A 12996-nucleotide genomic window follows, 5' to 3' on the forward strand; every position below is an offset into this window, starting at 1 on the left:
AGAATTAGGCCTGTCACCCGTTTTAAAAAGCCATGGCTAATCTAATTGTGTGAATTTTAATCCATGGAAGGAATCTGTGTAAATTTGCATAGAAATACAAAAGAGTTCTTTCCGTCCTTTGTTTTAGACCAGAGGTCTAAAACCTTTTCAATCCTTTGGGCACAGAACACTGTAGACAGCATCCTCTCTGGTCACTTCAAGATACGCGTACCCAAAAAGACACTCACTCATCACTTTACTAAGAGTTTTGGGTAGAAGTTGGATCTACTAGAATTAAACTGAGCCTTTAAAATGTCATCCTTCCAACTTCCCCTTTCAGCTCTACATACTTTTTAAGGGGAAAAAAGTCTATCTCATGGATCATGCAGCAAATTATCCTCCAGAGGGGAGGACGCAATCTGACAGGTCCAAATGACAAGAAGCAGAATTTTGACAGAACATTTAAAAATTCAGAAGACAGCAGACTTACCTTTGCTAAGAGATTTTCAAGCAGAGGCCACCTTCTAGGGATATTGGACCAGATTATCTTTGAAAAGCCAACCCCGCCTCAATGTCCTATGCATCTTTGGCACATGGTTATTTGGATTAGGAACACCCAGAGCACCATTTATGTCATGGCAATTTGTTTTGATGTTGGACAGTCACATATGCTGGAATAGAAAAGGCTAAACTTAGCATTTATCATTGTTAGAGAGAGAAGGTTAGTGTTGAAACAGCTGACAGTCATAATGCAGTACTTTTTCTGCTAGCACAGAGGGAGTTTTGCATAGTGACCTCTGTAGCAGTCTGCAAGTACAGTGGTACCTCTGGTTACAAACTTAATTTGTTCCGGAGGTCCGTTCTTAACCTGAAACCGTTCTTAACCTGAGGTACCACTTTAGCTAATGGGGCCTTATGCTGCGTGCGAGCCTCTAGTGCATGATTTCCATTCGCATCCTGGGGCAAAGTTCGCAACCAGGAGTAGCTACTTCTGTGTTAGCAGGGCTCATAACTAGAAGTGTTAGTAACCAGAGGTACCACTGTACCCCAAAACTATGTATTGCTACAGTATGGAAGTCAGCTGTGGACTGCAGTTGTGTTATATTGCAAGACTTGGTATGGGAAGAGTGCAAATAATTCCCTGCTAGTAGTTTCTTTTTTCTGAGTACTTTGATGTAAGTCTTGAGCCTACGAAGACTTCTGTGTGACTCAGCAGCTCCATGGGCCAGTTGTCTGCATGCCAGTGATGACCCATCTCCGTCTCCTTTGACATGAGCAGCTCTGGATTTCAACCTGTCCATTTGTTGGTTTACCACATGGCTGCAGAATCTGTTCCCTTGCACAAAATTCAGCATCCTAAGAATGTTGGCTCTGATATTTAAAATCAAGCAAATAAATAAATAAATAAATCTCTCATTTGAAGCTGCACAGTGAAATTAGAAATTGGTTCCCTCTTGGCTGTTCAGCCATTGAAGCTAGTTAAATCTGCCGCACATGTACATAGCCACTCACCTATGGTGATTGAGAAATGCCCCTAGACAACCAGACAGTCTGGAATCCTTCAGAAAAGAGCTGAAGCTCAATGTTACTTATTTTTATTTATTAAATTTGTATACTGCCCTCCATCCAAAGATCCCTGGGTGGTTCACAGCATAAAGTGTTAGAACATCTGTCTTTTACCCAGAAGGTCCCTGGTTCAATTACTGGCATTTCTAAGTAGGTCTTGGAATGTCCCTTTTCTGAAACTCCAGAGAGCCACTGCCAGACAGTATAGATAGTACTGGGCTTGATGAGCTCATGGTCTATTTCAGTATGTACCTATTAATTTATGTACCTATTTATTCAGAACTCTAAGGACTAGAATCTTACTTTATGATTAGGGGACTCTATGTAATCATATGTAATCCTTACACAAAGGAACCCTATGTTCCTTTGTGTAAGGATTATTTCAAAATGGAATATATTGCTTCTTTATTTGAAAAGCAGTCCTACTCCCCAACCCCTTACAGCTATAACTTGCTACAAAAATGAGACCCAACCTTCTTGGTATGTCCAGTCCTCTGCCAAAGTAGATGTGATGTGAGAGAAGTTTATAAAATTTTGCATGGCATCGGGGAAATGTATATAGTGTATATAGAGAAAAGTTTTTCTCCCTCTCTCAAAACACCAGAACTGGTGGACTTCTAATAAAGTCAAATGTTGGAAATTTAGGACAGATAAAAGGAAAGACTTCTTCATGCAGCACATCGTTAAACTCTGGAGCCTCCTTCCGCAGAAAGCCATGATAACTACCAACTTGGATGGCTTTAACAGAGGATTTGACAGACTCATAGAGGGAAAAGCTATTGATGGCAACTAGCCATGATGGCTATGCTCTGCCTCCATGGTTGGTGGCAGTAATGCTTCTGAATACCAGTTGCTGGAAACCACAAAAGTGGAGAATTGCCCTTGTCCTCAGATCCTACTTGCAGGCTTCCCATTGGGCCTCTGGTTGGCCACTGTGAGAACAGGATGTTGGCCTAGATGGGATGTTGGCCTGCTCCAGTAGCCAGGCTCTTCTTGCATTCTCATGTATTCTGTTTGCCTAGCCTAACTGTAGGCAGATAGACATAACAGCCGGTGTGATTTATAAACTGAGGCAACCGCATCCTTGAACAAGTTGAAGGAACATATTGAGAGAGCCACTGTTTATTTTTGTCTAATATTGTACTAGAAGGCCGGGTGGTTGTTTCCCATCTGGCTTGCCTGCCTCGCCGCTTAGCTCCCCCTGTTGTTTAAATTTATATACTGCCCTTCATCTGTTGTAACAGCGGTGTCAAGATTCCAGTGGATGCAACAATTTTATCCTCAAAAGCTTTGCAAACAAGTCACAGTGAGTTGCCATAGGTTCTGCCACCTCCCTTGGGCCAGACTGTAGCAGGCTCCATACTACCTGGGAAAGCTCTGCTAGACCACACAATGAGAATGCAGTGGAAGCAGCAGAGTAAGTCTTCTTTGCAGGCTTCACTGCTCACTAGGTATACTCAATAATGAGCCCCCACCAGAGTATGATTGCATTCAACCAGATTGTTCTTCTACTCATGTTCGAACCATCTCCTAGCCTCTTTCCTTGCCAGGGGCAAAACTAGACTGTATTTCACCTGGGTCAAAGACCAGGTTTGGCACCTCCTTGTGCATATTTGCATACACACAGAGAGAGAGAGAGCCTGGGAGCCTCAATGGCGCCCCTCTGGAGCCTTCACACCGGGCAAAACACCTGGCTAGCTCCCCTGTAGCTATGACTCTGTTTTTCGCTCTAAGCTCTGGAGTGTACCAGGGAGCCAAGCAGGAGAGGGCACTCAGGGGTGATCCCGTCAACAGCCTGAGCCATTTAGTTGTTCCAGAGGTCAGCCAGAGATTTGACAGGAAATCTCCCAGAGCACTCTGGAAGCCCACTGGATCCATCGGCTTCTAAGGACAGACCATCCTAACAGGTCCCCCACCTCAGCGAAGGGGAAAAGGTGCTGAAACAGGAAGTGATCTGACTAGGGACTGATGCCAATATCCCCTACTTTGAGATCACCCTCTTCCTATCCAGTGGAGAAAACAAGGTCCAGAGTGTGGCCTGACATAGTCATCATTGGAGCCATGACAGCCGCATAGTCATCATTGGAGCCATGATGTTGAAGAGCAGTATAGATATAGATATACATACATATGAACATGCACACACACATGAAGTCCTGAGCCACCCCAGAGCCAGTCGCCTCAGTATGGATGTTGAAGTCCCGTCCCCCCAACCAGTTGTCTGGGAGTCTCAGCACCTCTTCTGAGACCAGCTGTGTCAGCTTAGGCAGGAGACTGCCAGCAGTGGCTTACTGTGAAATCACCCGGGCTTGTTTCATTTTGCAGTTTAAGTGGTTACAAACATGCCTGCTGATGTTAGAAAGGTACTGCTTCTTCTTTGCAAGGGCTACAGACCGTGAAAAGTGCATTGAAACTAAAATAGCTCAAATGAAAATGAGGGTAGAGAGGGGGAAACCCCATACATGATTATGCTTCCTCTCCTCATTTAAGCAGCCAGTTTAGCAATATATCTTTACAGTGGTACCTTGGTTTACAACCATAATCCGTTCCGGAGGTCCGGTTGTAAACCAAAACAGGTTGTAACCCAAGGCACACTTTCGCCAATGGGGCGAAACAAAATTATTGTAATCAAAAACAAAATTGGTTGAAATAAAAAAAAATGGGTTGTAATCCAAAAAAAGGGACACGCACTTCCGGGTTTGATGTGGTTGTAATCCTAAACGGTTGTAATCCAAAGCAGTTTGCAAACCAAGGTACCACTATATATCCTTTTCCACATTTATTCCATCTACCATGGCCTCCCCCCATATATCTGCTGGCATGTTGGGTTGTATTCAACAGAGGCCACATTCACATTATACTCTTAAAACATTATGGTTCTACTTTAAACAGTTACGGTTTCTGACAAAAGATTCTGAGATCTGTAGTTTGTTAGGGGTGCTGAGAGTTGTTAGGACACCCCCTATTCTCCTCACAGAGCTACATTTTTTGAGTGTTTTAACAATCGTTCACAGGGAACTCTGGGAATTGTAGCTTTGGGAGGGGCACAGGGAGGTCTTGTAACAGCTCTCAGCACCCTTATATTGGAAAAACTGGGAGAAGATTAAAGCTTTAATATCTAAAATATTAGATCATGAAAGCCCATGTTGATCCTGTACTATTATTGACAAATTATACTGAAGACAGGTAAAGAATGCAAATCTGCTTCCACCCACAGTCTCCACTCAGCACCGTTGAGGCATATTATTTAACCTGGCAGTGTTTTCATTCTAGTAAAAAAGGTGTCTGTATTCACTATGAAGTTGTTACCATAAGTACCACACTTTTAACCAGTGCTTCTGGGTGGGCGGGGGGAAGGTGCTGGTACTGCAGATCCTAGAGTACTCTCAGAAAAAAAGCACTGCCTTGAGGGGTCAAATAAATCTGTTACAGACCAGTGGCAGAGCATCCCCAGGTAGAGCAGGGAAAGACCCCTAGTCTGACCCCCTAGCGAGCTGCTACTAGTCATTGTTGACAGTTCTGGTCTAGAAGGGACCACCAGTCTGACCTGCACATGGCAGTTTTCAGTGTACATATTTGAAGATTGTAATATGCAACACCTGCTATAATGGTCAGTTTCTCATTTGTCATCTTGAATCATTAATAGCTAGTTCTTCTGACGCTACGATTTTGTATTGCTGTATATCATGTGCTTTGTTTCAGCATCAGCCAACCATAATAAAGATTTGATTTATTGATATGGGCATATCGCTTGGTGCAAGTTGGATTCCAGCCCAATCAGATAAATACACTCATACCCTTCATCTTTTTTTGTAGATTCTCAGCGCTCCCATCTCGCCTCATTCACCATGAAGTTGAAGGACAAGTTCCACTCTCCCAAAATAAAGCGGACACCATCCAGGAAAGGGAAGCAGCCTGACCTCATGGTGAAGACTCCTGAGAAGGTGGTGAACAAGGTAAGTGTGTGGTGTCATGCCCCCTCCCCAAAGGCAGAGCCCATGAGGGGCAGGTGGTGCAATAGAGGCATTGCTCTTAAGTAGATATGTTGAGCAGGAAGCAGTGGAAGTAGGGAGGTCCACCACAGAAACTTCCTTGCACCGCAAGCCTGCAGGCCAGCCTTGCTCCTTGGTCTGAGTTGAGTCTTTGTGGATTCCTGCCTCCCCCCGCCCCCCGTGCATTTCTGGTGTTGATGGGCCAACAAGGCAGGGGGCATAGGTCCCCAGTGTGGAGGCCCCACTCCAGGGGTCCCTGGACCAAGACCACCACCCCCACTCTGCCAGGTTGAACACTAGATCCATCTCAGATGTGAACATCATGCTGTATGTCTGAGTCACCAGCAAGCCTCCTTGTTGGTGCCACTGGTCTGGCGCACCTGGCCAGTCTCCATCCTGCTTAGTCTGCTGCTCTAGGTTGGGGTCCTGGCAGAGAGAGAATGAGGCAGCCTGCTGCATTGGGTGAATTTATTTATGAGGCCAAGTGTTTAAGCAGAGAGACTTGCGCAACAGTCAGTCTTTGTGGGGATTAGCTCCTAAGCAATGTTAACTATTGTCTTCAGCCAAATGATTAGCCGAAAGGGAAGCAACTGATCAGGTTCACAGTGCAGGCAAGGATGCTGTCACTCTGGGAGAATGAGGGTGGCCCATGGAAGGCTTCCTCAAGATTTTATGCAGAGCCAACATGGGTGTTTCAGAGCAAGCTCTGTATTATTTGTCCTGTATCTGTATATATTTATTTTGGGGGCCAAGCCTGGTTAACCATTGACTAAGGACAGTCTAGCTAAAGTGGAAATGGAGTCGCCAAAAGTAACATTGAAATTCCTGGGTATGGTGCAACAACCGCCCCCCGGAAAAAAAAACTCCCAACCCAAAACAAAGTTTTTAAAAACCACCCCTGCTTACTTTTAATAAAGTCCTGTTTGTCTTGTGCTAAATTTGATTCCCAAGACTCGCTGTAGGAAAGTGTCCCCAAAACATTATTCCATGTTATTTCTGTATCAGGGAGAAATGAAGTGTGCCTTTCTGATACAGCCCATCAGTTGCTAGGGCTCCAGTTTCTTGGATTGTGTAGGTGTGAGTTGCTCATTTAGTTTTCTGAGAGAGTTGTGGTGGTTCTACTCTTCTAGCTTTTGTGTGGTACAGTCCTCTTGTGTGTAGCTGGAGGGAGGCACATCCCTTTGGAACTCCCTCCTGTTACATATCAGCCAGGCACCATTTCCAAGGGCCTGCTTGGCTGTATTGAAGATGCTCCTCTTTCAATAAAGTGGGGGTTATTTTTTATCACAGTTGGTATTCATATTGAATTCAAAACCATTTTTAAAATAGATGCAATAGATGTTTTTCTTGCATTGCAAAATAGCTTCAAGGTGCTTCATCGGAAGTAATCATAATTGAATTCTGCCAGGGATTCTTTTAGTTGTGATTCCTGCATTGCAGGATATTGGAATGGATGACTCTTAGGGGCCCCTTCCAATTCTGCAATTCTGTGATTCTATGAATAATAATGACATGCAAGCAGACACATTTAGCAGTTAATTGGCCCAGTATCTTTATTGATAGCACCTTCCTTCCTGTATGGTCACTGACCGAAACAGTAAATGTTTCCCTTTCACCTTCCTTCCATTCCTCCTCAGAATCTCACTTGGCTGGAGGAGAGAGAGAAGGACGTAGTGAGTGCACTACGCTATTTCAAGACCATCGTTGACAAAATGGCAATCGACAGCAAGGTGCTGGAGATGCTGCCGGGATCTGCCAGCAAAGTACTGGAAGCCATCTTGCCGCTGGTCCAAGCAGAGACACGGATTCAGCAGAGGTGAGTTGCTGCCAGGGGATTAACCAGGAACAAGGAGGTTGTTGCTGCTGCTGCTGTTAAAAGCATATTATAAGCAATTACAGCTAAGAACAACCTTCCATCCAGTGACCACAGAGTTGCCAGGTGATCCATTAATGTCATTAAGGTAGATCCAGTGGGTCTGCACTCAATTGGGCATGCTATTGTGATGTGGAATATATTCAGTTTTGAAAGGCTCAAACCCTGCCTCCCTCCAGCCACATGATCACCAAGAAATTCACCAGCTGCAAAGGCACCACAGCAGTGTGGTTGACGTCAAATGCTTGCATGCTCAATGCTCCCACCACAAGGCCTTGGATCTTCACTCATTTTAAGGATAAATGTGGACCTAACAAGGTCGAGAAAGCATTGGCAGGGCAAGAGTTATCAGAGCCTATGAGAAATGTCTTTGCTTGGGACGCTTCCCAGTGCTTGCTGAGATAAGTTCTGAAGCTGCACAGCTTTGTTCTCACCGCCAACACCCCCAGGACAAGACTGGATCATTAGTATAATCCAGCTGGACACTTCTTGCGTTCACTAGGGAATATATGATCTACTCCATTAATATATATATGTGGCATGCAATAACTTTCATATAATTTTGCCTTCCTGACACATGTGTCTAGATTTATTTCTCTCTCCTCTCCCTCCTGTTTGAAGCCAATGTGTTTTGCATCATCAACAGGGGAAGTAGAACTATAACAAGCAACTGCTTAGTTCTACATTTTCTCATGAACGGTGACCATAGTGTGCTGTTTTCAGAACTGGAGATGTGGCTGAATGTTGTTTCCTTATCTGCCATTCATCAGACTGTGCAGCAGAAAGGGGGATGGGGTGGCATGGATGAAACACAAATCCAACAAATTCAGGTTGCACATGGCATAATTAAAGTCTATAAGGAGGAATTCAATGCCAGGCTGCTATTATTGTTCTGTCAGTGCAAGCATTCCCGTTTGCCAGATGGAACAGTCTCCCTTGTCCTCCCTTCATGCTTTCCTGACCCCCACCACAAACCAATTTGAGGAGGCCAGGGGGAGCTGGAGGAAGCCTTATTGCAACATTGTGCCAGAGAGAATAGGGGGAAGCCCCATTGCAGCCCTCTTTAGGAAAGTTTTTAATGTTTGGTGTTTCATTGTGTTTTTAATAACTCTGTTGGGAGCCGCCCAGAGTGACTGGGGCAACCCAGTCAGATGGGTGACTTACAAATACAGTGGTTCCTCGCAAGACGAAATTAATCCGTTCCGCGAGTCTCTTCGTCTTGCGGTTTTTTCGTCTTGCGAAGCACGGCTATTAGCGGCTTAGCGGCTATTAGCGGCTTAGCGACTATTAATGGCTTAATGGCTTAGCGGCTATTAGCGGCTTAGCGGCTATTAACGGCTTAGCGGCTTTAAGAAAAAGGAAACAAACTCGCAAGAACTCGCAAGACGTTTCGTCTTGCGAAGCAAGCCCATAGGGAAATTCGTCTTGTGGAACGACTCAAAAAATGGAAAACTCTTTCGTCTTGCGCGTTTTTCGTCTTGCGAGGTACCACTGTAAAACTGTTGTTGCTGTTGTTGTTAGGACCCATTGCACAGAATGCTGCTGGCAAAACTATTCTGTTGAATCAGACCCTCAATAGTCTCCCTAGAAAATTGTGCAAATTGTTGCTTGATTTTTTAGGGTAGGCACAGGTACAGCATAGGTTGTTGGGTTGTTGGGCTGCCCCTTGAAGACTATTCTGAAGCTTCAGGGGCTGTTGTGAGGCAGTGACTCAGTAGTAAGAGCCTGGTTGGTTGGTTGGTTGGTTGGTTGGTTGGTTGGTTTTTAACTGTTCCTCGTCAGACTTGGGATGAGCTTATCTTTACTTGCTTATTAAATATAAAATTAATAGTCTTCAAACTTGGGACTGGGTGAGTCGTACATCAGAATAAAATGTATTGTGACGAAGGATTTTTCCCCCAGCAGTTTTCCTTTATTGAAACACCTCTCTCCATGTATTCTCCATGCCAATGCATTATTTATTTATTTGCTCCTGCAGTTCGGCCATCTCTTCCTGCTATAGCCGTGTGTACCAGAGCCTGGGCAATCTGATACGTTGGTCTGATCAGGTGATGCTAGAGGGCTTGAACTCTGAAGATAAAGAGGTGGTGAACACAGTGAAAGGGGTCATCAAGGCTGTTCTGGATGGAGTCAAGGTACAGTGCTGTCTTCTCTGCCTCTGACCATACCTCAGACCCCTTGCTCCCACCATGAGAACGGGCTGTCTCAAAACTGATGGTAGCAATACTAAGGCTGGGCTCTTCTGACACACTTCTATAGATGCTTAGTTATAGCACACACCTCAAATGCATCTGCACTCATAACTTGGTCAGAAACAGTAGAATTCCAAGGGAGCTTCCCCCAGCCCAATAAAGCATACCTTTCTCATTTGAAATCTTGATTTGCAAGGTGGATCTGTCGTGGTTTATTATTATCTGTATCATTATTAGAGCACAGACAGCTGTGTTCTACTTAAGTCACCTCCAGACCATAAGTAATTTGCAGGAGGAATTTAAGCATGTACCGGAACATTAGGTTTGTACAGTTAAAATGGATTAAAACTCTCCGTTGCTCTGATGCAACAAATCCACTTTTAAAAGGGGTTGGGGGGTTTTTTTGCACCTAGTAAAGTGATGGGGGAATGCTCTAAAAAGTTTCAGTGGGTCTACACTGAATAGAACTTAGTTGGACGCTACTCATATAGTCTAACCTCCAGGTAAGCTTTGTGCAAGGAAATCAGAAATGCTCTGTCATCTGGAGGAACCCCATGTCAAGCCCTTGGTCCATCTGGCTCTGTATTGTCAACACTGATGGACAGCAGCTCTCTGGGGTTTCTCATTGGCATCTATTACAGCCCTACCTGGAGATGTTTTGGGTTGAATCTGGTTGAATTTTTTCTGGTTGCAAAATTGGTGTCCCACTGACCTATGGCCCTTCCTCTTAATGTTAAACAGTCCTTACTGGCCATGCAGAGTTTAACTGAAATCCTCTGCATCAGTATGAGGCAGCCCACCTGATGTTTGGGCTGTGCTACTTTATTATTTGTTGACATGGAAGTAATAAGTTCCTTTGAGTTAAGTGGCAGTCATTGCGTTTACGGTTGTTGTTTTAATTCTGTTTTTGTTAACTGACCAAGTCTGCATGAAGAGATGAGCTACCTTTTAAAGAAGGATTTCCTATTCTAGGAGTTTTGCTAGAATACGTATTCTGCACACCTGCAAAAATGTCACAAATGCAAAAGCAACATTGCTATCCTTAAAACTTTAGTCTCTTCAGACAAGTCACCGTGGGGCCTAGGCTAACATATTGAGCTCTGGGAACCTGATGCAGAAATGAAAACCACCTCCCAGTCTTCTGGCTTCTGTGGTTGTGCAGCTGTGGTATTTTGGGGGAACCATCTTCTATGTTTGCCATCAAATTTTAGCTATTGATAACCACTTACATTGATTTTAAAACAAAAGCAGTACACTTCCTTAGAAGAAGCCCAGAATTTCTGAGGCAACACAGTACAGTGGTACCTCGGGTTACAGACCCTTCAGCTTACAGACTGCCAATCCAGAAATAGTACCTCGGGTTAAGAACTTTACCTCTGGATGAGAACAGAAATCGTGCGGCGGCAGCGGGAGGCCCCATTAGCTAAAGTGGTGCCTCAGGTTAAGAACAGTTTCAGGTGAAGAACAGACTTCCAGAACGAATTAAGTTCTTAACCCGAGGTACCACTGTATTGTTGTTGCTATTTACATCAGCACGTATGGTGCTTTACTGAGTATAAAGACAGGTCCCTGCCCTGAAGAACTCACAATCCACAATTCCATACGGGGCAAACAGCAGAACAGCTGTGCTTTTCCCCAGACCACACGCCATCGCCAAGCCTGCTTCACACATTTTAGACCAGATGTAACTTGGCCCTGGGCTGTGATAAATGCTGATTGGCTGCCTAGATAGAAAAGGGCCGTGTGCAGAAAGAGTAACTTTTGCCCAGCTGGAATGTTGTCTACTACTATACAAAGGAAAGAGCCACACCCACACCCACTTCCCCCCCAACCCTTTCCCCCTGGTGCCCTTTCTGAAAGTCCAGCAAACCTCATCCATTCCACTTCCGCTTTCCAGTAGCTACTTCCCTCTTTGATATATCTTGCGTTCCCATGAAATTTCCATTCATATATTTCAATACACACATTTCAATGCAATACACCTTTGTTTGGAAGTCTTGCTTGAACCCTCCTTATTTTTTGCATCATGGTAGATAAGAATTCAGAAAAGAGACTGTCAATGCTATGATCTACAATGAACCAACTCTCGAAGCCTGCTTGGAACACAAACCCTGGCAGCCACCAGTCTGCATAGAGAGAGCTGTTTTTCATGTGTATATTACCTTGCAATGCATGTGTCACTTCTTGCTTTGTTGCCCCATGCAAGCGCTGACATGGTTACACACAGGTTTCAACATCTTGGAAACATACGTTATCCTGAAAATAAAAGTTTTTAAAGCCAGCAAGGTGCTAGCCCTCATGGACTCATCAGCATGTGGATGTGTGTCGGGGGGGGGGATTAGAAGCTAGAAAGGTTGAGGTGGTGGTGAAGCAGGCTTACCAGCATTAGAGGGTGTGATCCAGAGTCCCCCCGCTTCTTATGAACTGCAAAGTCAATGAAAGTCTCTACAGAAAGCTGGGATTTAGAGGAGGGGCCCCAATCTGAAAAGATGGTAGCCGACTGTCCTATGTTATTACACTTCTCTAGTTCTCAGTCCTCTTTGTGGCCAGAGGGTGGAAATTGCAAGGGAGCAGATCTCAGCTCACTACTGGGTGAAATGTCAAAGAGGCCAGAGCTTTTCTAAAGTGGACAGGACTGTCTCCTGGGGTTGGCAGACTTCCGTTGCAGGAGGGGGTCTTTTAAGCAGAGGTTGGGCAGGTCTTTCTTTCAGGGTTTCTGTGTTTACACCTTGCAATGTAAGCTTTTCATGGTTTAGACCACTAAGGCATCTTTCCAGTTCTCACATTCTATTTCTTTCTGTCCAGGGCATTGGGTGAAGGTTTTGAAAGGGGTTGGGGGTTTGAAAAATCCAAAACCTTGAAGCGGAATTGAAACAAGTTTTCTCTGGTGGAGAATAAAGTTGCAGCGGCCTTTGACTGAGCCTTCCTTTTTTTCCTGTATTCCATTTTATGATTAGGAGCTGGTGAAGCTCACTATTGAGAAGCAAGAACACCCGTCCCCCACAAGCCCCGTTAAACCCAGCATACCTGCTTCTTCAACGGACAGGTGAGTCACAAAGAGTGTCTGATGAAGCAGTCAGAAACCAAAGCTACTCGTGGGATAGGCCTGTATCAATTGTTTGCAGGGAACACACCCAAAAGAGAAATAGTGGAAGATGAAGGGAGGAAGCAGCAGCAAGTTCAGTGGGGTTTCTTGCTCTGGTTTGCTGCTGAATCCGTGGGACATAAGGTCACATTTTCACCATACATTTAAGGAACAATCATAGCCCATTAACTGTTGTGACTTCCCCCACCCCAAAAAATCATGGGAATGGTAGGCTTTTATCTGATGTGAATCCTACTCAGAGTAGACCTATGGAAATAACTGGGCATGACTAATGCAGGCACATTAATT

At 44.6% G+C, this 12996-nt stretch overlaps 1 protein-coding gene across 8 annotated transcripts in view; it reads left to right on the plus strand.

Annotated features, from left to right (window-relative positions):
- RAPGEF1 (Rap guanine nucleotide exchange factor 1) overlaps positions 1 to 12996 on the plus strand; it is a 108030-nt gene that overhangs the window by 50897 nt on the left and 44137 nt on the right. For all 8 annotated transcript variants that reach the window (XR_014215579.1, XM_082207798.1, XM_082207796.1 and 5 more), the window contains 4 exons: positions 5362 to 5501; positions 7175 to 7353; positions 9389 to 9545; positions 12560 to 12648. Coding sequence is in view for 7 of the 8 variants with exons in the window: in XM_082207796.1 (XP_082063922.1) it covers positions 5362 to 5501; positions 7175 to 7353; positions 9389 to 9545; positions 12560 to 12648 (565 nt within the window). In the remaining variant the exon portion in view is untranslated. The remainder of the gene's footprint in view (positions 1 to 5361; positions 5502 to 7174; positions 7354 to 9388; positions 9546 to 12559; positions 12649 to 12996) is intronic.

Source organism: Podarcis vaucheri (assembly GCF_965113315.1).
Source record: "Podarcis vaucheri genome assembly, chromosome: Z".
NCBI classification, from domain to species: domain Eukaryota; kingdom Metazoa; phylum Chordata; class Lepidosauria; order Squamata; family Lacertidae; genus Podarcis; species Podarcis vaucheri.